The 27,594-nt window shown below is 38.9% G+C and overlaps 1 protein-coding gene across 1 annotated transcript in view; it reads right to left on the reverse strand.

Moving 5' to 3' along the window:
• Positions 1-9,928: 9,928 nt before the first annotated feature.
• Positions 9,929-27,594, reverse strand: part of FAM117B (family with sequence similarity 117 member B) — a 33,265-nt gene continuing 15,599 nt past the window's right edge. Inside the window, exons 5-8 of the mRNA XM_064451859.1 lie at positions 21,443-21,586; positions 19,098-19,323; positions 18,124-18,244; positions 9,929-15,924 (exon numbers count right to left, since the gene is read on the reverse strand). Of these exons, the coding sequence (XP_064307929.1) occupies positions 15,606-15,924; positions 18,124-18,244; positions 19,098-19,323; positions 21,443-21,586 (810 nt within the window). The 3' untranslated portion in view covers positions 9,929-15,605. The remainder of the gene's footprint in view (positions 15,925-18,123; positions 18,245-19,097; positions 19,324-21,442; positions 21,587-27,594) is intronic.

Raw genomic sequence — 27,594 nt, forward strand, 5'->3', positions numbered from 1 at the left:
TCCAGAAATATCAATAAGCGAGCACAAAAAATAAGCTGGAGTCCAGAAGAACCATAAACATTCTGTACATGCTTTATTAGGAAGGGAATAGCTGCTTCCCAGAATTATTAAAAAATAAAACCCCTAAAAAAAAGACTATTTGCTAATTTCTAGACTTTTCCTTCAACTTGCAGTCTTTCATTTTTCTTCTTTTTCACCTTAGTTATAAATAGTTTAAGTACCTTCTCCTTCCACATTACAGCAGTTTTGAATGTCAATATTCCCTGGTTGTAGTAAGTCAGGTGTGTAAATGATGACATGATCATTAACTTCCATCTACCAAATTAAAAAAAAGGTTACATACCTACATAGTAGTAATCTCCTTTCCCTGACATCAGTACAAAGTCACAGGTATTTCCACTGAAGCAGCTGGGGTTGGCCAGATACAAAATGAGCACAAGGGAGATGCAGGCTCTCCTTGTCTGCACAGCAGGTAGATCACTAAGATTTCAACACAACCTGCATCATGAGCACTCTCTGATCTATTCATTCTTATTCTGCTCAGGTTAACCTCATTAAAGGAGCTTCTGTCACATCAGAAACTGGAATAGGTGGAACACATGAATGTATAGCAATTTTATTTCAAGAAAGTTGACATAATTTCTCAGCAATTAACAGTCACCTTAACAGATGAAGGCATGCCAGAAGTACACTGAGCAGTGCCGATTCGTCCCTATCATTGCACATCACTAGCTACCTGAGCCCTCATCATTCCCTCGTGCCTGGACCCATCCAACTACACAGGAAGGAACTTGCTTTCAGAGTGAATTTCATCCTCATATAGTACAGCAGAGCAGCAAAGAAAGAAATGCTATCATGTGTGATCAGCTACATATCCACACAAGTCAGAGTTACAACTTTTTGATGCAAAGAGCTCTTCCATGGAGAAAGCTGTTTTCACCCTAGCCAGGCAGAGAAGAGAGAGCAGCAGCAGGCCCTCTGTACTAAAAAAAGCCCTTCAGGCTACTGCAGGCCAAGCTGCCAAAGCAGGCAGAGGGCAAAGCAGCTGCAGTCAAGTGAGATCTTTGCAGAAGGTGTGCCCAGACTGTTGTTATCTATTATAATGCAAACCTAATGGATGGAAATACCCATAAAGGTAAAGGAGCAGCAGCTTTATTATCAGGTATTTTCTTTAAATTTTTTTTTAGAAGACATGTATTTTATAGGGTGCTTAATCTTTTACCTGGTTAACTTAATTACCAGGAACAGGGATGTTAAAACTTAAGTTATTGAACTTGAAGAGCACCTAAGATAGTTTTTCTATAGGCCTGGGTACTACAGGTTAAGGTCCAGCACCATGGTAAAGAATGACTGCTGTGTATCTTGAACCACCTCACCAGAAATGCCAAGCAGTTCCCCCTATACGCCGAGGCTTATGTCTCCAAGCCTTAGAACTGCAAAGCCCATGGCTTACTGTTCCTCCTCTCTTGAAATGCAACGCCAACTCTCAGTCTTCGGCTGTATTCTGAAGGGGGCAGCTGCACAGAGGTGATCACCCCAACACCAGGAGTGGAGCAGCAGGATAGAGCTAGCACACATGAGGAATTGGGTCTGTTTTTACCTGACTCACACTTGGGAGAAAGGCAAAGAAAACAGTTCTGTTTTTATTCCGAATTCAATGGCATCTGTCAGAAAGCTGCTCAGCGGTTTGGAATGTCAGAAGTAGTCCCTTTGGAGCTGGATTAGAGAGCGATGGAGGCAGCCAAGAGCACTAAGCAGATATCTGTGTGACCATGGCATAAAACTTCCTACAAATTCACAAAGAACTTTATTCTTTGTCACATATAGCTCACACTCAAATCTTGCAAGCAAGCCCTAAACTAAACCTTTTCTGTAGGCTCATCTAATCTGCTCTCACTAAATAACTGTGTAAGATAGATATTGGTACAACAGCTCTAAAAATAAGTCTGCCAGTCCTTCTGGAGGGGAAGCTACAATGTCTGCAAGCCAACAAAAATAATGATTCTTCATTCTACTTGAAGTTCAGGAAAAATATTTATGTTTGCCAAAAAACAACAACAAAAAAACCAACAAAACTGGTGGGAACGGAAAATATTTTCATGCTGAAAGAGGATATTACAAACAATGGAGACTTAAAGTTAGATCTCCCCTTATCCTTTTTAAAGGAACTTTCCAAAATACAATGCCAAATTTTTGCAAGAATGATGTAACCTTTAAACAATACTACTGCAAATACTTTGTCATCTAACTTTTATATAATTATTTCTTTAACAAATAGTGATGGGACCGACCTACACCATGCATACACATTTGTTTGGGAATTTCTTCTAGCCTGCTGGCTTTAATTTTCCACTCTTCTGGCAGCGTTTTTTCAGCTCTTCTGGCAGTGTTTTTTCAGCTCAGGACTATTTTTATTTCTGGAGTTATTCCAGAAGTTCAGAAGACAGAAGTTCAATGAAGAAACAATGTGCAGATAAGCAAGCCTGATGATTCTCAGCTTTTAAGCCCAGAAAAAGCTAAGAAAATTCAAGAAACAAAAAATGCCTTCAACACATGTACTCAAAATTACTTTTTGACATTTCTTATTACTACTTTTCAGAAGAGAGGGTAGATGGAGCAGCTTTTCCATGAGATCAGCCTTAATAAATAACCCAGGGTCAACGTAAACAGCAACAAGAAGTATCATATAAATCATTATTCCTCACCTGTAGTCCAGATGGTTCAAAGAACCCAACTATTGTGTACCGAAACATGTTAACATAATCAACATTTTCCACATAAAGTGCTGCAAGAGGAGGAGGAGGAGGAGGAGTGTTTTAACCTGCCAGACCATGAGTTGCACAATCAGAGACGCTAGCAGCCATTTTCAAATGCGTCCCAGTCAGAGGCACACGCACGATAATCTTCCGCAAAAGAGAGGAACAGCTGGCTAATGCCTTACAGCCACACCCAATGTTAGGATGAATCAAACCAACTATGGCTTAAAAACATCCCAGTACAACTACAGAGAGCAAAAACTTTGCTCTGTCCTCTGTATAGTGGCCAACAAGATAGTTCTATGCCACTTGCAGAATTAGTTACTCCAAGGCATGAAAAATTTCTAAAGCCCGTGGACTTTCAAATGAGAACATGCACTCATTTAAGAAATGCCATCTGGAATGCAGTAACAACCAAATGAAAACTTAATTACTTATCAAAATTAATTTTTCTTCCTGAAAGTAGGTTGTACTACAGTTATCTGAATTATTTTATACATAAAGACATTACATTCCACTGTCCTACTTTACGCATTAAGCTTTGCAGAAGAGAAGACAACTAGAGAACTAAACGAAGAGAAGCAAAATTCTGTTACGTATTAGCAACTAGAAAATTGAAAGAATAGGACAAGTAGTCAACGCTCAGTATATCCTAACAATACTCCAGGAATCTGAATCCCTTAGCGAGTCCTGACTATTTCAGTATTGCAGAGATCATCCAGCAAAGTGAAAATACATTTTTAAGTCTTCAAGGTAGGCAGCCATCTCAGGAGTCAATTACACGTATCTTCACAGTGCTGAAAATGTCAGGATTAAGTATCTGTAAAATATCATAGGTCCACAACTATTTTCTGTAAGAATGACCATGTCTTACTTCCACTAAAAACAATAGCAAGACTCTCATAGCAAAATGATTTGGTCTAAAATTACTGTAGTGTTATTAGGGACAAATCTGCACTGTCAAGCAATCATGATATGGCATAGCAATACTTGTACCATTCAGATCATAAGTGCGTGCTGAGAGGAAGATCAAAATATTTAGAGGTAAATTCAGTTGCTGCAGATGGGGAAGCCACTCAGTCACCAGGTAACTTGAGACACAGGTATCGCATGGGACAGAGGCATAGACTTCTCCAAACCCTCAGCATCTTTGATTCCATTACTGACTAATGCAAACAAGAGACAACTATGTGTGGATCACTCTCTTCACCAGAAACAAGACTGCACCTTTTCAAACACTCTTCAAAAATTTATTGGGTTCAGAATTTTGTAATCCAAATGCACACTCTTCAAACATACATTTTAAAATACTCATCCAGGTTGCTTTTTCTAGACTGTTACTGTAAAAGAAAATAAGAGTCAGAAACAGGCTTGGATTGAATAGGTTAAACTGAATTCTTGTAGACTTTCCAGTAAATCTAAAAAAAATAAATAAATTTAAAATTTAGGTGAGATTGTCTTTCATGCAACAAACATAGATCTAGCGTTCCTTAAATCTTTATCAGTACTTCAGGCAAAAGCAAAAAATAAGAAGAACCATCTCTAATTCTTATAATAATTTTAAGTTTTGTAGAGCATGTTTTTAAACACGAAATATGTAGCGTCCAGCACTACACAAAAATGAGACAAGGATAATACCTGATGCAGTTAATACTAGGTACTTGGGATTATTTCCTTAAGCTGCTCAAAGGAAAGAAAAAAATCTAAACAACTGGAGTAAGTGCTAATTTATAATAACTGAGTCACCACAGTGTAGCCTGTGTCTTGTACTGGATCTAATAACTCATATTTTACAGCATCTTAAGCTTGTAGTTGATCTCCAGTTCATTACTTTTTGAAACCTCCTTACTTCTGAAAAAAGTTATCAGCAAAAGTGATAACATCATCTGAATTTCCAATGGAAAAATAAACCCACACATGACCTCTAGTCCTTCTGTCCTTTTAGACTCCCACTATACTTGAGAAGTTACCACAAAACCATTTGTCTCTTCCAAAGGTGAACCACATTTTGCACTTCCAAGTGAAAACATTAGATGCTACAATGTTAATAAACTCTTGGCACATGGAGAAAATTTGTTCTGTATTTTGCATACTCTAAGTTCCACTAGTGCCAGAAAATGTGCCAGCAAGAGAGAGCAAAAATCAACATAAGCACTCTTATCACAAAGTATTTGACACTGGCTCTACTCAGTCTCATATTACAGAACTCAGGCTGAGGAAGGGAGAAAAAAAGGGAGCAAAGCTTTAAGCAGACTGTGTTCTGTATTGCAAAATGAAATATTTTTTGGTAAGAAACGCCAACAGTTTGTACTTCACCAAGTCCTTAATTCTAGATGATCTGTAATGTACGTTAAGTTGCTTTCAACTTGTGAAGCAACTCAATCCCCCACTTCATTGCATATACCAATCAAGTTAGGCTAGCATTTCTGGTTTGTTGAAAGACAAGAAAATACTTCAGTTATTTGTTTGCCTACAGAAATATCCTGAGGTCAGTTTTAATATTTTAATATTTAAAAAGGTCTTACTGGATTTAACAAAAACATTAATTCATCTTATGTTTTTTTTCTAGATGTTCAGAATATCACTGAGGCTGTATCAACATGGTTCGGTCTTTTTGCAGATCTGGATCTCCTTTTGAATCCAGATGCCACTGGATATTCAGGAGATGAACGGCTTAATGCTTATAGAATTATCCAGCAGTCAAATATTTACAGTATTTTGTTACAGTCATCTTCAAAGCAGACTAATTTCATTTTACCATCATAAGGAATGCTTAAAATCCTGCTCCAAACATACATCATCATCATCATCTGGCACAATGGTGGACATCTAAGTTCCAAGGAGAACAGCACTGAAGGATCCTACTATGACCTTTAAGAGAAAATCAGTCTCTAACACCTTGGGTTTGGGACAATTCGGAGCTGTTTGAAAGCCTGTTAAGCTGGTACAGTTCAATGCAGAAAAGATTTTTTTTTTTTCTGATGCATCACAGAGGAAAAAAAAAAGGGGGGAGGGAAACTAGATCGAGCTAATTACTTTTTATCCCGTGGTCTTCTAAAAATAAAATCCCTGGGGTTACCAGGCAAATACTAGTTCCAGGAAAATACTCCAGGGCATACCGTGGACTCTTTTTAATTGTTTTATGTTCAAGGAAATCACATGCTTAGGACTCACATCTCTGAGACAGCAAAACTGTATTTGGGACATAAAAGTGGACAGGATGATGGTATCATTTTCCAACCCCAAGGAAGCCATGACTTTTCATTTTTAACTGCACTTGGAAAGCTTTAGAATTGCTCTGCTGGCTATCTGCAATTTCACAGGACCTTTTTTAGCAACAAAGGTGAGGTTAAGCACAGGTTCTGCACTGTTTGTATTACAGTTGGAAATACAGGTCGTGTGCCAAAAATGAGGGCACTTGGGAATCTCATAGTTAAAATTTTGATATTGCCAAAGAAACATACAAAAAATACCCAGATTAGGCCAGGATGTAGCTCTTGTGTGAATTTGGCTAGTACAGGATGACATTGGTCAATCTCTGCCTTGACTTGTAATTAACTTCTTGCAGCATGAAAAATAGCATCAACCCTCTGTGGGTTCCAGCAAGCCTTAGGCCATGGAGAATTACACTGCGGGACACAGTTTGAACATTTCTTTTAGTTTATGCAAACCCTAACTGCTCTTGCATTGCAGATCTTGTCAGTTCTGACTGCACAGCAGTGGGTTAACAAAGGCTATTTTAACCGGGGCTGTGGCTCTAAAAAGAGATGTATGGCACAACTGAAGGTACTGTGGAAGAAAAGAACAGGCTGGTAGGTGATACTGCTTTAAACGTGCAATGCAACTGAAGACACATTTGTGAAACTACGGTCTTTGAATAGCTGGATTTGATGCTGTCCAGAGGTTGCAGTTTAAGATCAGAATCACCCTGTATTGTGACTTCTGAACTAAATGACCTGCCGCTCTCCATCTATTTGGCTTACGGTGTGGATGGATGGATATTGGTGATTTGGGATGGCAGCTGTTACACACATGCAGGAGACTGCTGCCAGCCATCCTACTCTCGGGGCAAGGACATCCCCCTGCAGATTTATTTGAAGAAATTTGTTGGAACTGAACAAACAGCTCCCAGAAACCTGATGGTCAACTTTACGGTCTAAAGAGGTCAGGAGCTGGACACAAGCCGGTCAGGAATTGGACTTGATGATCCTTGTGTGTCCCTTCCAACCCCAGACATTCTATGATTCTAAGACATGGCTTACAACTTGCATTAAAAGTCATTATGAAAATAACATTTTCTGTATGGGGAAATGGAATTGTTCCCTATATAACACAGGAACGTGCTGTTAAGCAACCTCTTAACAAGGGATTAAATATCTAAAATTCACAAAAGGTTGAGAATGGTCTAGGGTGTCCCCCCCCCCTTTTTTCTTTCTTTTTTTTTTTTTTTAAAATAAACTGCTCTATTTAAACAGAAAAACGGAAACAAAACCTTAATCTCAAAAGAGAAGTAACTCGTAATTATCTGACTGCTCAGCCTAGTTTGTTCTTTCCCAGCTGACTTCAACTGTATTCACTGCAGCAATTACAGGTAATTTTACCTGCAAATTGTAAGCCAAATTCTACTGTAGCTTTTCATCGACCCTACACAGCACCTAAATATGTCTGGCAGCTGAGCAGTGCTTCTATGGATTCTCTATACAAAAGAATATTTTAAAGACAATTAAAATCTTGAATTTGCAAAAGCCACGCACAAGACTGTGGCTAGGCCGGGATGTAGACTTTCTGTTAATTTGTCCAGTACAAGATGTTGTAGGTCAAGTTCTGCCCTAACTTGTAATTAACTTCAGGGGTTCAGAAAGATGAAGAAGCGGAAACAGCACAGGTTCTCACCTCCTGCCTGCCTGACACACAGCCAGATGAATTCTGGCAGTGCTCACTGTTCACAAACTTGCAGCGGAGCACTGCTGCTAGGAAACACGGAAATCTCCCCAACATCCATTTCCACCAACAGCGAAATTGTTTACAGGGAAACAGTGTTTACACCGGTCAGCTACACATCTATAGTAAGAAAAGGCATCCACAAGTACTGTGTAACAGTTTCTTAATCAACTGCTAATCACAGCAGCTATGTATCCATGCTCGTAAGCATAGGAATTCATGAACAGTGTTCTACTTTGCTTGCAGTAACTAGTTTTTAAACTATTACTGATTTTTTCTTTGCTATAAGCAACGTCACCACAATGTGAAAGTGTTATTCGTTACAGACATGTTCCTATATCAATACAAGCATCAGTTATGGGGCCGTGGCTTCAGGTATGTAAAACAGGGTTCTGTAAACAGACAGTGAAGAGGCGGCAAATACGTCTTGTTTGGCAGGAGTAAGACTTGGGAAAAGGGCACACGCAGTGGTGATGAATCCAGCCTACTTCAAGTGTGGGAGAACTTCACCTGAATTATTTCCTCTACCCCATTCTAAGTCTACACTACACAGCACTTAACCAGTATACATCTGGCAGCTGAACAGTGCTTCTGTAAATGCTGTATACAGAAGGTATATTTTAAGAGAGTAGCATTTGAAAAGTTTCAAAGTCTGGGTCTGATGACCATCTTATACAACTTCCAAATGCTGAGCAGAGAGCCAAGAGGAGGTAAGAGGACAACAAGGGGATAGGATAAAACACATGCAGCCTTGGCTTACAACTTCTATGCCAATTTGCTATGCAGTCAGACCTAACCCTAAGAAAATACTGGGATACCTCAGAAATTCTCCTAGCCCGTCTCCTGCCTGGCTCTGTCACAACCTGAAGAAACAAAATGAGCAGCTATTTAACTGAGGAACAACTTCTCACAGTGAAAACAGTGAATCAAGAATTGGAGGACTGTCATTGCTCACCACACAGAGTTACTCTTTCAGTTTTTGTCTTCATAGATTATCTTCATTGGCTTCTTAATGTGTCTTGCAGTTTACCTATATGTAATACAAGGTGTGAAAAGAATTTAAACACCAGATGTATTTACAGTAAAATCATCCTTACACGCTTGAAACCATAAACACTAGATTTGTTGTTGTTGTTGTTGAAATAGTTTAATGGAGAACATGGTCACAATCTATTTCATAAGGAATCAGGTCCTGTTCACCTGGAGACAAACATCTGCAGACAACTGAACAGGGGAAAAAAGAATAAGATGTGAGAAAGCATCAAATACAGAAAAGGCTCTTTAGTCTGCTCCAGACTTCAACACAGCTGTGAATTCCTCTTTTATATTTTAACCAAGTACTTTCTGAGTTGGGCACGAATTTGCCCATGGACTCTGGCGGTGAAATGCATGCTCTTAGGAACTTGATATTGCTGTCATGTATTGGCCCAACCCCTTCCACCGACAGAGGAGTACAAGCCAACCCTGCTTTGAGGGGTGTGCACTGGAAATCCTTCCGTTCCTCAAGATTCAGGGAAATCTTCTACCTCTCTTCATTCTGGAATGAAATATAGCTGACAATGATTTTCCAGAAGGGTAACTGCTCCAAGCCTTTTAGACAAATGAGACTTAAATTTACTACAAGAGCTAGGAAGAAACCCTGAAATACATAATTTATCTAGCTCACTATTTCTAGTGTAAAGGAGCCCTGGCTCCAAAATCTGCTTATGAAAAAAATCCAACTTGTTTTGAGCGAACAGGAACCTGCAGAATACGAGAATATTTCAACAAACACCCTAAATACCTTCCCCAGTAGGCTTCTGCAGTTGCATTCTACTGAACAGCAGTATGAACCTACCAGCAGCAATCCAGGTCTTTTTTCTCAGTCCTATTCCCATTCCTTCACTCCGAGGAGAACGCGTGCTGAATCCTTCTGTTCCCAAAATCCAGTACTTGGGGCATCTTCCCCTAATAATGGAATTGTAAATTGCTCAGGAACTGACCAAACCTACTGCAGGTGAAGATGGGGAAAGAAAGATTCCCAGGACTATTCTGGGATGAACTAGAGGAATAAGTGTATGGATTAATCAGAGATTTCCACCCTGATTAATTTATTCTAAAAGGGTTAAAGTGTGTATTTTATTTGAAGTAAATGCCTACTACCCTCAGGGTAAATCCTCAGGCAAATCTTCAGGTTGTCAGAGTACACAAACCCCCTCGCTACTAAAATAAATCCAAGACTAGCCCATAGCTTGAAGTGATGACTTTTTATTTTAGGAAAAAAAGAAAAAAAATTCCCCAAAACATTCCACTATTGCAGTTTGTAAAATTGTCACTGTTTTCAGTAGAAACAGTTCACAAGTCAGAACAAGATTTAAAACAACATTGTGCAAAATAGTACTGGCATAACTACACATAGCAAAGAGACTAGTGTAAATCAAGAATTCCATTGAAATTAGTTGAGCTGCTCCAGTTTTACACCAGTGTACATCACCTCAGAATAGGCCCTTTTTGCAGAACATCCCTGGAATTCCTCTTGCTTACAAAAATCACCTTACATGCAACAAGTAACCTATCAGTACAACATACGCAAGAACACCTCCACAAGTTATCACAGTGTAACAGAGGAAAACATATCAGCCAATTTCATACAAAGGCAAATCTACTGGCAGTTTTGGACACCCCTTGACCGCTACCCTCAAAAATTCGATTTATTGAATGGAAATATAAATTTCAATAAATGAAATCATTTAGAACAAAGCTAAGCAAAATTCAACTATCAGCACAGTGACAATTATAGGGTGGAGGGAGTGTCCAGAAACAGTCTTTTTGTTTTTTTAGCTTCCTAAATTTTCCAGAGAGAGTTGTTTTAAAAGGAATTTGTGTAAAAAATGTTGACCTACAGCGTTATCAGGCCAAGTACTCTTCTGCAATTCAGACAGACCTGTCAACACTGCAGAAGTCTGTGTAGTCAAATACAAATCGCAATGAAGAACTATTAAACAAAGACCATACCTTAAGTATTTACTGAGGACATGCAATGAAATCAAGCAAGCAGTAACAGAACTCCATTTACATTTGGAGCTTTCAGAAAGAGACTTGCGGTTCAGTTGGGGTACAGGACTGGAATTTCACAAAACACTTGAAGAGTTAACATTCTCTCCTCACTTGACTTGACGCACAAAGTAAGTTTCAAAACAATGCATCTAGGTCATTCTTTGTATAAACAAAACACTAAGAGTGGAACTGATTTTCAGAGTTGCTGAACACTCACAAATTCATGTCAAGAAAATATACGTGTGAGTCTTGCAATAAGTGGTCATTTTGTTTTCCTGCACACCCAGGTTTAAAAAACCCCCCAACTCCGTAAGAACTCTTCGATCAGAATGAAACTAGTTCTTCCACAGTGCTTTTCACCTCCCTAGGCTAGGAAAAATGTACCTTCTATTACCTTTCTAAGAGCTAACATTTTTTGTTATAATACATGCCAACCCGGTTTGGGTCTAAGCCATAATGACATCTTTAGGCTATGACATTTTATGAAAGGCACACGCTTAAACTATGGAATTACCTGGAGAAAGCACAGCCCTGACATTCTCAAGTGTTTGGATGCTTTTATGTCAAGGGTCTTTTCTGCAGATTAAAGTCACTTCATGAAAACAAGAACAACACAGAAGCTTTACTTTGGAGATGCCTATAAGTATGCACCAGCTCTGATGAGAACAGGCCTGCAAGTCTGCCCATTAAAAAAATAAAATAATTTTTTAGAAATACTAGTCCTGCCTCAAACCATAAAGATAAAAGCAGCAGACCTACGCAGACTGTGTGTGTGCACGTGCACAATGAGTCAAATGGAAATCAAAATACCAAAGAAGTCACCCTGCAGCACTGGTCTTGGTAACTGCAACTCTCTGGTGACTTCCAATGCATTCTACTTCACACTTCCCGTTTCACAGAGAAGCTGTCAGGTACTCAGCAAGGAAACATTCAGTAAGGAAATATAGACGTCACTAGCAGCAAGGTACTGTGAAGATATGTTAGCATTTCAGAGAAGGCAGGGAGAGAACAGATAATACTTCAGCAAGGAATTATTGCTGTACCACTGAATTCTAGTAAACTTAATAAACAACAAGAAGTTAGGCCTGAGGCAGAAGAAAGGTTAATGGATATGACCTTGGGTTTTTTTTCTTCCCAAAAGGCTCAGCTTCAGTGTTTTCCAACAATCTCAGATTCTGAATTCCAGGAAACTGTAATTTAGGACAAACCAAAGAATAGCCCTGAGACTAAACATACTTTTTAAGAGCTGCTATTGCTTTATGTAAATCAAACACAGCAGTCATTTACTTCCACTGTATGCAATATTTAATTTTCACCCCCTTTCTTCCTCACTTGGGATATGTACATGCAACTGAGAATTTCTTTCCAAGATATGTGTACTCAAGCATTATCTTTTACTTTTCCAAGTACTTAATTTTGTTGCTACAGGACTATGGCGCCAAGCAAGGAAAGAATAGCTGAAGCAGATCAAACTTTAACAAAGAAGTCCCCTTCCCCTGTGCCTTGAGTTTTTTTAAAAAAAGGATTCCCATAGTCATAGATGCCACCACAGCCCTTCATTACAACGACGACCTTCCTTACAACTTACGTAGCATTTACAACTGGAGGAACACCATTTAGTAGATCTCAAAATCAGCTGTCAGTGTTACTAAACACTGCTGCCAGCCTTTAAGTGTGGCTAGAAGTGTAATATACCAAGAAAACAAGAGTATCAAGTGTGTAAAGTTGTGCACAAAAATAGACCTTTAATTTTTCTTAAGCTACAAAGTAGGCAATGAAGAAACTGACTAGGTCTATGCATAGTTAAGATCTGAAGTATGCCAAAAGTACTTGAACTCCTTCAGTAAAACTGTGCTTGAGTAATGCATGGGTCAACCCCCCCCCCCCCCAACCTGAATATCCCACTCTATACATAAAAGAATTTTTAAAAAGCTCCATGCGCTCTCAAAGGTATTTTGAAATTGATTTAAGTACTTATCTAACAGCTCTGCTATGGCACAAGATAGCACATAAAAAGTTTAAGGCTAATTTTTGTACGCACACATGTAAAAGCTGGTCTCGGAACAAGAGCTGTTGTATTTTCTTAATTCTGAGTCTTTAGTGTGGATTCATAATAAAGTAGAGCTGCCACAGCAATAGTAGAGTTGTCCTGCATATAAAAAAGACTGAATGTTGTCCTGAATGCAGTTTCTTTTTATAAAAAGCAAAAACCTCACACATTTACATTTGGTTTTTATCAGAGCAGCTCGCTAATTTGTACAGTACTTTGTCCAATAACATACAATGTAAACTACCAAAGAGATGCTCAAGTATTACAGCAGGTGCAAAAGAAAGTCCTACGGTAAGAAAGCCCACTGCTATTCGGGAGAGCCACTCTGTGATGAAAACAAATATCTGAATGCAGTTTTGGTGAAGTCAGTTAAGTCTCAAGGCTGTAATACAGGCTATTTGTTACCTTTAGCCCTTTGGTTCTTAACCATTCAGTTAAGATCTCCTGATAAAGCAAAAGCACCAGGCAGTTTAGCATTGATGGAGAAGCTTTTTACATGCTACTGTTAAAAACAGAAAACAGACTTAGAAGCATTTCCTTCACCTGAACGATCTGATCTTCCCTGAATCCAGTCATACCAGGTTTAAACAAACCTATCTAAAGCAGTAAATTTTAGACTTCACATTGCACTGTAACTGTTTCAGAAGAAACGAAATCATAACCACTAAACCCAGAAAAGAATTATCAATTGGCCAAATTACACAGATTTGATACACAAAGTGGCTTATTTTAACACTGTCCTTCAACAACTCTGTTTTAAAGTAACAGCTCTGATTTACACTGACAGAGTTCTTTAGTCTCATCTGCACAATCCTGTCTATTTTGATGGGAAGGAAGATAGTAAACCAGTTTCTGCTTGTTTGCTAATTTAATAGGTCTAATATTTTAACGCCTCCTGGTACATTTTTCATTTGCTGTATTTTTGCATGATGTTTTAAAAGGGGGTTCATTATACTATGAACACAGGACTTACACATGCTAATGTGATTTACACATCCTTGCTAAGTACAACGCTATCATAGTTAGGGAGGATTTAAAGGTACAGTAAATGTGCATCGAAAACTCTATTATCTGCACAGGTACACAGGGCTTTTTTTCTCCCAATTGAAATGTCTGCAACCAAATTTAGCATATTAAGCACTGAACAAAATTATTATATTTGCAATATCATCTTTAAATAGATGCAGCTATGAGGGGACCTGAGTATGCAACTGATTCACAGAACCTATGTACATGCAAGCCAGTGAGAACTGCTCATGTGTAACAGACCCAGAGACCGTCCACAGTGACACTTACTTCGAAATTACTGAATCTAACTCTGTAAAAGAGGTACAAGGTCAACTTGTTTTGTAAGTTGATATGACACTGGTATTCAGGTCACTGTAGTTTTTTTGCATATCTATATTGCATTTACTCAAACCCAAGTAATACACTCCAGGAACAAAGGAAAAATGTCACTGAAGTTCCTGAACAGTTTCCATTTGCAATTGCCTTTCCCTCCCATTTTCATCTTTTATTATAACTTCAAAGGAGAGAACCTTAAACTACTGCATATCAGGACAGACCAGGTATCAAAAAATCCTGTTTTACATGCCAGCCTAAGCTGCTTGTCAAAAAGAGAGAATGTATCTGCTGCTGTAAACTCCTGTGTAATAGATACCATGCCTGACAAACCATCACCTTCAATGGACACACAAGACACCACTATGACAAAAGGGAGGAAATCATGCACGGATATTTCAGTATTATGTGGCCAGGGTTTATAATACAGTGATGAGTCACTTCAGAGAAAATCTGTTCCAAGAGATTAATGATTCAGGCTGACTAACTCCTTAAGTAGCCAAGCAAGCCTGTAAGAGGCAAGCAGCATATTTTCTGGAAGGAAATACCAAGAAGGATACCGAGTAAGAGGATAACATGTTTTTTTCCCCCACCCCTGCACAAAAATCCTATGGACAAAAAGAACAATACTGGGCAAGTGCTTTAAAATGCAGTTTTCCAGCCAATAAATCGACACTGGTGGGAATTCTGTGAAGGAAGGAGTTTTAAGAATGTCACTTACCTGAAGCACAAACTTCCGATATCAAAACAATGTACACTATATACTAACACTGCTTTTTGGATACTCTTCTGTTTTAAAAGTTTCAGGCATATTAACTTATTTTGTTTAGGGCTGAGGCTGTTCAGCAAGGTCATGTAATTTGAGACTGCTGAAATACTTCAGCAATCCTTTGGTCCCAGCAGCTGTAAGACAGCCATATAAAAAAGAACCTTCCAAAAAAAAAAAAAAAAAAAAAGGGTGGGGCAGAATCATCATCACCAGGAAAGCGTCTTCTAAACACCATCTGCTACACACCAGAAAAGGCAAGTTTTTGTTACAAAATACACATTTTCATACAAAAGACATCTTGTAAAACCATCTGATTGCCCCTCCCTCTGCAGATTACAATGGTAAATGGGATCAGCTGGTTGGTCTTGAGATTTTTGTTTTAATGGGAAAAAGTCAAAGGACACCCAGCATCACAACAACTGGTTCTTCAAATGGCAAAGGATTATGACAGTCTGTTTTCACCAGTGTTTAAAAAAGCAGGAGAGAAACAGAACCGGAGTCTTCACAAGCAGAAACTGCAGCAGTGTATCAGCTGCTGCATCCTCCTGAACTTCTCGATGTGCTACCAAACTGTCAATTATACAAACTGTTCAATTACAACAGTGCCATAACCTGTTAAAACAATGCAAATAGTGTGATCAGAGAGGTTCAGTCAACTGGTTCCAATTTTTTCCCCAGTAGTTGCCCAGAAAAATGTCAAGACAATGTAAATCTATCCTTCAGCTTCCTCAATATGTCCCGACTGCTGGATTAGGGAGGTCTGTGGTATTACTGTACTTGTTCCACGAGAGATCCTGTCTTGATCTGTGTTTGTAGACAAGGAGGCCATAGAAATGGGCTGTAACAAACTGGGCGTCATGCTGGAGGAAACAGTCAGGCTGTGTGTAGTGCCCTTAAGTGTGAGATCCTGTGTGGGAAGAAGTGGCTTGAGGATGCTGACAAGACAGAAAGCAGAGCCACTTTTAGGAATGAAATTCACTTTGTTCTTGTCAGGGCAGTAGAAGGCTGGAATTTCGTGCAATGGCTTTGGCCTGGAAATAAAATACACACAATAGTTTTAAAATTACATCAAATAATCAAATTCTGTCAATAGCAGGCACGTATTGCTGAACACATCACCAGAGAGAAGTTGAGGTTGAAACTGGAAATACTACAGCTACTTCCACCACATGGCAAATGACAAGATGGTTTAAACCGCTTGTTTACATACAGTATGAGATAAACAACACGTTCTTAGGACAGGCTGTCTCCAAATGCAAAAAAGACACTAACTTCATGTTGCAGATCACAAAGCCTATCCATGAATTGGCATATCCAATATACAAGTATTCTCAATCACATTCTCCAGAAACTTTCACAACCCAAAAAGTTCTGCCCCCCACCCCCCAGATACTCTTTACAGAGCAAGCCTTGTGAAAGACAGCTGGCATAGCAGTGTTCCTAATATTGCATATCTTAGAGCTGTTCAGGATCATAGGGGAATCCCCTTTTCTAGACTTTCGCCTCCTTTGCATGTTCACGTGTGCATGGCCTGAATCTCTGTAAAAGATGAGCCCATCTTGCTTAAAAACGCAATGCAATGCAAAATGTAGTATTCCCAAAGTGGCATTCACGATCAAGTACCTAGAACCTGAGAAGGAAGTGTAGAACACATTTAGATCCTGACTTGCAGTTTTGCCATCTCAGCATATAATTCAACCAACTCAGAGACATGCTTTATGAAAGACAGAGCTGGAAGGGAAATTGTGGATAGCATAGGTATGTCTTCTGTGTCTACTTCTAACCTGCAATGTAAATCTGCTAAGCTAGTCCAACTCTATTTTAAGAGAAAACTATGGGAATGTGTTCCAAAGCCTCTCTTCCCTGCTGGAAAATAGCCATCAGACATTTATACTCTTTTTTTCTTGTTGCCAGCATTGTCCTTTAGCCTATAACCTCCTGCTCTCTTCCATGTGTTTCTAAGACAGCCATATGCACTTCTACCTTCACCCTACTAGGCGAAGCAAACCAATCTTTCAGTATACTCTTGTAAGAGATACTCTACTCAGAAAAGTAATTCTGCTCATTATGTTTCCATGTTAGCTGAATCTCCAAGTGTCCAGAAAATTCAGCCCCATTTATAATTTTTTTTCCCAAATGAAAATCCTGGAAACTTCAAACAGAAATAATGTTAAACAAAGGTTGAGCTTTAAATAGTTGCACTCATGTATTCCACATACGTGTGGAATGCAAGTAGCAGATGTGAAAAAGATTTTTGCATCCAACTGCAGTGTCTAAGAACTGACATAAACTTCATAGAAGCCTCTTTCACTCTACAGCAGAACAGTCCTATAGTTATGCAGCAAGGATGTCCAAAAAGAGATGCAAATGCAAGTCAAATCACAATAGGCTATGTTCTTGGAGCAAGTGAAGACTATCTGATCTGTTGGCAACATAGCTTAGACACTCTAAAATACAGACAGGTAACCTAAGTTACCATAACCCTTTCCACAGTGCTACGAAGCAGCCAGAGACTTCTCAAAATCCACTGCAGACATCAGAGATGGAAAACACAAAGGCAGCTAAAATTTTTTTAATTACCAATTGTACTAGATGGCATTGTTGAGATAATATAGGCATACGAGAATTCTTATGTGACGAAATAAAATTTTTAACTGTAGGATGCAAGAATCTTAACCAAGTGACATAGGGGTATAAGAACTCCACTGAAAATAATAATAAAACATAAACCCCCGAAAATATTCCCAAATGACACAAGTTGGCTTTTTCAGAATAACCAAAGCATCAAATACTCAGGGTCAAATTCACTCCCATCACTAAAAGTTTCACAACTACACAGATGTAGCGGAAAAGAATATGGCCTTCAGAGTATGGATTACTGGATGTGCCTGTCAAGCTGTGACATATATTAGTGGATGCACCTACATTACAGCTTCTTATTACCTCTCTTTGTAACTTGTTATTTGAGTTTCTGCCCCACTACCCGCCAGGTAAAAGACAGTCCTCTCAAGTTACGTTAGTTTTAAAAAGTCTCTCAAGATTTTGATTTTAACACAAAATTCAAGTGATAGAATACATACATATACACCAGTATACACAAAACAACAGAGATCAGGCTGTTAGCATGGTTTTAGCAACTGGATTAATAATTTTGATCTGACACAAAATCAATAAACCAATAGGTAACTGAACATTGAATGTTATTTCTTATGTAGTGAAGATCAACTTACAAGTTTTCCTCAAAGACTTTCACTTTTTCACAGCCCTCTGGAGGTTCACGCTTAAACATGTAGCTGTTGTTGGGTTTTGGTGAGGTAGCATATTTTGGCAAGGGAGAATTATTTCCATTCTCTGCAGGAACAGAGTATATCATTATTTAAATGTGTCACACTAAAAAAAACCCAAAACCATATAACTATCTTTAAACGTCCCCCAAATTGAAAGCCACTTCATTACCAATGTTGTAAAATAAAGAAACATTTTAATTCACCTCCAAGTTTTCATTTGCAAATAAGCTTTCTTATCTCAAAACCTTTTCTCCTCCTCTATTTCTCCTTACATCATTTTCAGGCTCCTGTGCAATCTCTGTTCATTCCTAGACACTTTCAGTTTGTAACTGCAAACCTGAACCTATGGTCCTGTGCCATCACCACCTAGCCAAAAGAAATGGGCAGAAGCCATATTCCGTAAAAACCAGAACAGGTTTATGTTGAATTATAAAATTCTCCTAGTATATCTCAGAAGATTTCTGGTTTAAAAGAATAATTAAAAAACCCCAAACAGTTAAACTTTTACAGGTACATATTTGAAATGCTGGAAGGTTGCCCATTTTATCAGAGATCGTAAAAAATACCTGACACAAGCAACAGGACTAGCCTACTCTGTCATTTGACCTGTCGCTGTACACACTTGCTTCTTCAACTTGCTTAAAGTACTTGAAGAATCTATTATTTAAAAACAAAAACTCATTTGGGAGCACATTCCTCAGTCACACCTATCTAGCTTCAACTACAGAGCATTAAATATGCGTGCACACACAGTACTTGGAGCAATTTGGAAAAAACATATCACTTGCAAAGAAGAAAAAAAGAAACAACATTCTACTGTTTATCCATGGATGTGGGAAACAAATCCCCTCTTTTGCTACATGTTCATGCACATCGCAATGAATTAGCATTGTTGAACTTTTAAAGTTATACAATACCTTTATCTCTGGAATCAGCAAGAAGATCATCTGTAGAACATGGACTTTCTTCACTGCCTTCATTAGGGATGGTAAGAAAGGAGGTTGGAGATACTGACTGAGAGCGGCTGCTGTTGTTACTACCCCTGTCTGCTCCACCAGGTGTTTGGGTATCAATGCTGCGAGTACTACTACTACGCTGAACCAATGGTGGTGGTGCACGATGCCCATCTGGAATATCTTGAGGCTGTTAAAAATAAAAGGTATCAGACAGCTGCTCTTGTGTGGTTAGCAATTTCTTTAAATCCAGTAATGCTGAGGCGTTTTGGGGGTTTCATGAAACTGTTTGAAATAGAAAAGTTTTCTTCATTACACAAGACTCCAACACAAAATAAAATAAGTCAGGTTTGGAAACTAATGACAATAGTTCAAGATTTCACCGAACCACATAATTGCTGAGGTTGGAAGGGAGATCATCTAGTCCAACACCACTGCTTCATCAGAGTCGGCTAGAGCAGTCTGTCCGGGACTGCATCCAGTCAAGTTTTGAAAAGAATAGAATGGTTTAGGTTGGAAGGGACCTTTAGAGGTCATCTAGTCCAACCCCACCCTGGAGTAAGCAAGGACATCTTCAACTAGATCAGTTTGCTCAGAGCCTCATCCAGCCTGGCCTTGAATGTTTCTAGGGATGAGGCACCTACCACCTCTCTGGGCAACCTGTTCCAGTGTTTCACCGCCCCCACTGTAAAAAATTTCTTCCTTATATTCAGTCTAAATCTACCCTCCTTTAGTTTAAAACCATTACCCCTTGTCCTGTCACAACAGGCCTTGCTAAGAAGTCTGTCCCCATCTTTCTTATAAGCCCCCTTTAGGTACTGAAAGGCCGCAATAAGGTCTCCCCGCAGCCTTCTCTTCTCCAGGCTGAACAGCCCCAGCTCTCTCAGCCCTTCTTCATAGGAGAGGTGCTCCAGCCCTCTGATCATTTTGAGGCCCTCCTCTGGACTCACTCCAACAGGTCTATGTCCTTTCTGGGCTGAGGGCTCCAGAGCTGGACACAGCACTCCAGGGGGGGTCTCACCAGATCAGAGTAGAGGGGCAGAATCACTTCCTTCGACCTGCTGGCCAGGCTTCTGTTGATGCAGCCCAAGATATGGTTGGCCTTCTGGGCTGCAAGCACACATTGTTGGCTCATGTCCAGTTTTTCGTTCACCAGTACTGTCAAGTCCTTCTCTGCAGGGCTGCTCTCAATCTCTTCATCCCCCAACCTGTGTTGATACTGGGGGTTGCCCCAACCCAGGTGCAGGACCTTTCACTTGGCCTTGTTGAACCTCTCTCACAGGCCCACCTCTCCAGCTTGTCCAGGTCTCTCTGGATGACATCCCATCCTTCTGGTGTGTCAGCTGCACTGCTCAGCTTGGTATCATCTGCAAACTTCCTGAGGGTGCACTCGATCTGCTGTCTGTGTCACTGATGAAGATATAAACAGTACAGGTCCCAGTACGGACCTGAGGGACACCACTCGTCAGTGGTTGCCATCTGGACATTGAGCCATTGAGCACTACCCTCTGGATGCAACCATCCAGCCAGTTCCGCAGACATATCCATATCTCCACAGACAGCGATTCCACAACCTCTCTGAGCAACTTGTGAGCACCCTCACGCTCTTTTTAAAGAGAGAGAGTGAAAGAAAGGTGTTTTTCTTGTATTCAGATTGAATGGAATGTTTTTTCGTTTATGACCACTTCCTCTGCCTCTTGCCCTGACATTGGACACTATGGAGAAGAGTATAGCTCCCTCATCTTCATTCCTGCACATCAGATATTTATACACATTCATAAGACCCCCCCGAGCTTTCTCTTCTCAAGGCTGAACAGTCCCAGCTCTCTCAGGCTCTCCTCATATGAAAGATGTTCCAAGTCCTTTAATCATCTTTGTGGCCTGTATTTCTGATACTTCGTTACTAGATTTACCTCTAAAAATATCTAAAAATAAAATGAAACTTAAAATGAGCAAGCTATGCTTCAACTGGGATGGGGACAGTTCAGCACAGACAAAGAGAAGAAAAAGTTACTACAAAAACTCTCAAAACAGACCTTTTGTCTTTTCCCATTTTACTGAGATTTCTTATTTCATTGCAAAACTAATCACATCACTGTAATCACAGAGGAAAAGGGTTCAGATTCAAGCTTTAACTCTTTCTTCTTTTTGCTTTCCAAGAGATTTTTCAACTACCTTTACTAAAGAAAGCAAAAATTAATTCCAGACAAATTTAAATCAAAAACTGTGCAAAATAAAGCTCATTACTTAAAAACCTCAAAGCAAACCCAAAATCATTCTAGGAAGCAATCATGGTGGCAGATACATACAACAAGCTGTTCCTCTTTGTCTCCCGTCTCCTTAATTATTATCTCAATCTCCTGATTCAGTCCTTCTACACTGTTTCGGAATCGTGATCCTGTTGATTTGGTAATAGGTATCACAGGAACAAGAGCACTCTTTGGGATGGGAGCCTGAAGAACCAGAGACAGTGAGAAAACAATGTAGATTTACTTACAAAACACAGTTACTATCTCTACTCAAAAATGAACCTTTATACAGACACATCTACGCCTCAGTATCAAGGTTATGCATTAAATATATAGCTATTGTGTTAAAATGGATGCCTTAAATGAAGACACAGACACCCTAAATTTTGTTTCGAGTCTAATTTCTAAGACGAAAGCTTTCAACAACCTAGTCGCAAAACTTCCCTTGATATGGTCTGCCTCCAGCTTGGCATTGCTTTACAAGTGAAAATTTAACAGTAAACATTTAAGTGTAAGTAATTTTGAAGCCTTTAAAGTATATCCACATTCCTTCTGAAGTGAGCTGTACCACATTTTCACTTCCTTCACTGTCACCACCTGTAATTTCATTAAAATGGTATTTTAATGGAAGTCTGCTGTCACCTACAGTAACAATGCATATACAGAAGATAAATTATTCCACAAATACAAGACTGCATCTACAGTAGAAATAAAGACCAACATAGTAACTATATTAAGCCAGAATAAAAGGCTGACAAAACAATTTAGGAAGACTTCCGCAGAAAGAATAAAATCCCAAACCCAAATGTTAATACATAACTGATTCAGAATGAAGATTAACATTTTAAAAATCCAGTGTTTCAAAACATGCATGAAAACCACATTCTCAGAAAACACGTTACTGAAGTTTTCCAAAGCCCCTTTTGGTACACCACACTGAGATTTCCTATCCTCCCCTGTTAAAAAAAAAAAAAAAAAAAATCACACTACTAGAACGGATGATTCTGCCCTAAACTTCAACACAGACTCTTGGTGATTATGCAGGGCGCTACTACAGATAATGGAATGCTTCCAGCAAACATTTAGTTCAACTCAAAGAACAGTATGACACAGTCACAGTAGAATTCCGGTGTAAAATTCCTAGGCTCTATGGTGTAGTGTGCTGTGACTGAGAACATCATCTCTACTGGTTGAAAGATGGTAGCATTCTCACCTGGTCTTCAACGTGGTTTGTTTGTGTTTCTTTAATTTTTCCTCCTAGTAGCAAGACTGTGCATAGATAGACGCCAAAGCACCGTGACTCCACATGCAAATTCTTAAAAACCACATAAAATTTGTCTGGTAGAAAAAACTACCTTAGAAAACTAACGTAAACAAGAGAATTCTAAGTGCACAACATAATGCAGACTTACTCTCACAATCAAAAATCTCTAAAGGCAGCAAAACTTAAAAAATATATTTGTTTTGCTTTACCGAAACATTAGGATAGCTATAAAAAACAGGGGACTTGCACAGGGACTTGACAGGTTGTACTCAGGAAATGCTTGTGACTCTGTTTTGTCAACAAAACCTAAATATTCTCATAACGGCCAAACTTGGAAAGACTTTCAAAAGTCTTGCCAGAAGATGAAAAAGAGGAAACAAAAACCACTGGAGAAGAGCGCAAAAAAGTCTGAGAAAGCAGCCCTGCTAATTCCATTCCAAACCAGGCCATGGATCAACAATCTAGTAAACTAGTACAGGTCAATATCCAGTCACAATACAGGTATATCCGCGCTAATAAAGACTGTTTATGCACCCTGTTATTAAAAGCATACACGTTCTTAGGGCAAACTGAACTTGTTAAAATGTAGAAAGCAGAATGCAAATATGCTTGTCTAAAATTTCAGCCGCCATTAGCAAAACATTGGAATCCTCCATCTTTTAAATATGATCACTTACCACAGAAATTCTTAGAATCGTAGTACTATTTGAAGATCTCAAAGTGTAAAAGCACAAGGTGCTCCAATAGAGTCCATTATGGTTCAATATAGCATGTTTCACTTCCAAGAGAAATACTATTGTGTACGTGATTGTGGATTACTTGTTAACCTGAAGTGCCGGAGGGTGGAAAGGGAAGGAGATACCTTTACAGGGGTGGAACATGCAGCCTCAAAACAAGAAACTTTATATTAGAAATACTGCCTTCAGAGAGGTCTGCATGGAGCTGGCCCCAGCCATACAGGAATAGGATACTAACCTTTCACTACTCATCTGCATATTTGGGAATGCACAAAATGCAGCAAGGTGCAAAACACCGGATAATAATTACAGTCCTCCCATAATAACACACTGTCACTGAGTTTTGGTGCAGGACAGTTACGAGACCTGATCTTTGGAGCATGTGTATGCATTACATGTATGGCATAAATTCATGAGATACGAAATACAGGTGATGACAAATCTAAATTTTTCACAGGCATTTTAGAAAAATGCTATAAGCTCTTCCAATTTTTCAACAAGCAACAGAACTTTAAATAGAATCCAAGGTCTTTCGATGCTTTTGGATATTAACATCAAACTGTCTCAAGGCTGAATGCACCATGGCAACCCCACTGTAAAAGTGAAATGTTCTACCGACGTAAGGTGCTAAGTGACACACAAAACCACACCACTGCAAACCGCATGCCATTGGTCTCAATATTAATGGTTGCTTGGGATCAATCAATTGGTAAGACATTAAGGACACGTGCTTCCCAGGAAAACAAAAGGAGGGGGCTTGATGGTTCATAATGTCAAGCAGCAGCATAAAATCAGCCAAGTGCACTGAGGAAAAAAAGATTATTTTGAAAGACCTAATCCATTTATTATTCCATCTGGCTTCAGCTCTGGCCTCAATTCTAGTTTCTCCATTACATTAACACTGAGAATAAAGGAAGATCCCACTGGTTTGACTCCTGTTTACAGATTTAGTACCATGCAATTAATTCAAAATCCACCATTCTCAGAAGCATCTTAAGATCACTGAGGAGGCTGTGACCCTTCTGCAAATCCCTCCTTCTGCAAAAGGAGGCAGAATGGAACATTTCTGGCATCACAAAAAAAAAAAAACAAAAAACAACCCCAAAACAAAAAAAACCCAAACCACTCAATTGCTCTGGAAAAAATCATAGTCAGCAGCAAGGACTTCATCAAGTGCCTCACCAAAAATTTCTGATTCTGAGTAGAGACAGGAATAGCCAACAAGCTTATTCCATGGAGATCATGGGGATTTCTTTCTTCAAACAGAAATCACAGAAGAAGCACAACTAAACAATCAGTTGGAGGCTCAGGTGGTAAGAACTGCTGTAAAAATTTTGGTAAAACTCAATAATTGTGGCAAAGCTTAAGTGTTTATTAATATGGAAGAAAAGAGGAAATAAACCCATTGGAATAGCGTCTATAGCTTTAACTAAAACAGTAAGCCATTTCCAAGATGTTAAACAGAGTTTACCTAGTCTCTGTAAAGGCACTACCAAGGCAATTTCCTAACACATTTTCTCGGCCTTGTCAGAAATCCAGTTCCTTTTGCTCAGAAATCTTTTTATGACCCTCTAGGGTCAACAACTGCAAGTTTCCTTCAAGTTGGGAATGTAAAAAAATTTCTAAATATTCCAATCACTAACTGCAAGTGTTTCCATACAGACCTTCTCACAAACCCTGGAGGAACTAAGTTGCTGCCAGAAATTCTAGTTTAGGAGTTCTTAGAAAGGAATGAGGAAGCCTAGGAACCTCACCATTGATGCCTACGGTTACAGATTTTCACTCTGACTTAGATTAATGGCATTTAGAGACTGCTTTCTAAACCCATCACTTACTCTTTTTGAAGCCTTCTGTAACTTCCCCCCATCGCAAGTAGCTTGACACAGCTGGCACAAAATTTACCAAGAAAAACAATGGTTTGTTTTGTAACACAATGCTGGAAAAGCTGCTTTGCCTCAGTTTATATTTTATAGTCTGTTTCACAAGCCCAAAAACTAATCATTTGTTGTACAATATTTCATTCGCGTACTCTAAAATTTGGCAGAAAGCAGAAGTCCAGAATACAAGAAGCAAAATTTCATGGGCATAATAAAGTAATTATGATGCAAGAAAAAAAAGTATACACATAATTGGTGCGGGTGTATTTTTCAGAGTAGTAGCATCACTGTTCATCTCAAAAATTAAAAACCACTAAGATTATCTATGTTAAGGTGACGACAGCTTAGCATTCAGAAATCTACAAATTTGTAGAATACCAAACCTGTTAGACTACATGCAATTCTGCAGTGTACTGAAGGGGCCATACCAGAAGTTTCTCAGTACGCTTTTCTTTCATTAAAATGCCTCAACTGCCCACAAGTACAGAACAAATGTTCAAATGAGTTCTACAAATTTGGCTAAAATACCTGCATCAAGAATTCTGACCTGCCCCCCCCCTTTTTTTTTTTTTAACAAAACATACCTCACCAATTCTCAAACTTTCTCAAAAAACTCTAGAAAGGGACTGGGTCATTTACTGGTCTTTCTTGCACCATTTTGCACTGTTCCAACTTGAGCTACAGCAGTCACTAAGATTAGCAGCCTGCTACGCTGCACCTGTACTTCAGTAAAGCGTACCAAAATGTAGGAATTTGTACTTGACAGCCTGTTTCAAATTCAGACTGTTCTTCTGCTACTCAGAAGAGAAGGAGGAAACAGCTTCTGTTTTAAGAGTTCGAGGAAGTAATTCCTAAATTATGTCAAAAAATGTAATTCTAAAAAAATTCCTAAATATAATACTTCTAGTAGCACAGAATTCAAACTAGTAACAAACTGAAATCAAGAGGCACTTATGTCCTGAAAATTCACAACTCCTAATGAAATTAACTACAGCAGGGATAAATTAGAGCGTGAGACAAAAGATGCTACTGATTAGGAATTAAGAAGAACAGTTCAGGAGAAATTAAAAACACTGTTCTAATTTCCTATTTTCAGCCTTGATGTATAACAGATTCACTCAGACACCCGACTTCTATCTACAAAAGAACCTGGCTGCTCAGGACTGTATGAATGGTTCTCCCTTCAATTTTTTATTTCATCATTTATCAGAACAAATAGGTACCTGTAGAGCAGGACACAAGCTAATGTCACAACAGCTTCCCTCCCTGGCCTAAATTATTTCCAGAAGGATGGAACAGCAGAAAGGAAATAGTTTTCATTAACTGGTATCAAAGTATGATATTTATTAGAACATTGCTAACTGCATTTCAGGAGTAATTTGGAATATGATTAGATTTGCAGAGAAGCTTCACAGCTAAAGCACTTTCTCAATTCACAACACGGACAGTTCCACAGTTCCTTTCAACTACATTGACTTGCAAGGCAGTTGTGAGGGATTCGTTCTTTTTCTAACTGTGCGTATATCATAAATATATATTAATGAGATATCAGTAGAGGGGGAAAAAGTTTTCTTCTGAAAAAATGACAAAACCCTATAGGTTTTCCTAAAGTTACTCAAGCAAAACAGACTTGAAAAAGGATCTGTGTGTCTAAGAGCCTGTAATTTTTTTTCCATCTGCTATCAATTGAGCTAAAAATATTACCTCTCTGTGAACCTGACATCATCAACAGTTTTGAGATAAAACTAAAACTGCACACAGAGCATGTGGTAGCCTAACCATCACAATTTTTGAAGTGATTACTAAAGTCTCAAGGCATGATAAATCACATGAAAAAAAAAAATCTTCCAAAAGCTGAATGAAGCCATCAAGAGTACAAACACTTTAATAGAGTACATAAAAATCCCATTGAATAGCCTTTTGTCAGGAAAGCTCTCTGTATCAGTTCATCATAGGATTAGACAAGTGCTATTGTCAAGAGACAAAACACGATCAGCAAAAACTACAATTTTATGAGTATCATTTACCACCAGTTTGCTCCGTGCCATAATCTACATGCAAATTCAGAATTCTTACAGCAACGCGTAGTGAAAAAGATAATCTATGTTTTTAGATTAAATTTATCTGTCATCCTTTTGTAAAGTCTGCAGAATGTACTTTAAGAGTCTTGCTTTAAGGAAGGATCTAGCTATCTGAAATTCTTTGAAAGTGGAAGTTTAAAGCCAACCCAGCCAAGCAACAAAAAGATCTGGGACTCTATACACTCGAGGAAGTCAAAGGATATGGATCTCCAATAATCCAGGAGTGCAGCACAGACTGGGATCCACCTGGCTG

This window comes from Phalacrocorax carbo, chromosome 5, assembly GCF_963921805.1.
Source record: "Phalacrocorax carbo chromosome 5, bPhaCar2.1, whole genome shotgun sequence".
NCBI lineage: Eukaryota > Metazoa > Chordata > Aves > Suliformes > Phalacrocoracidae > Phalacrocorax > Phalacrocorax carbo.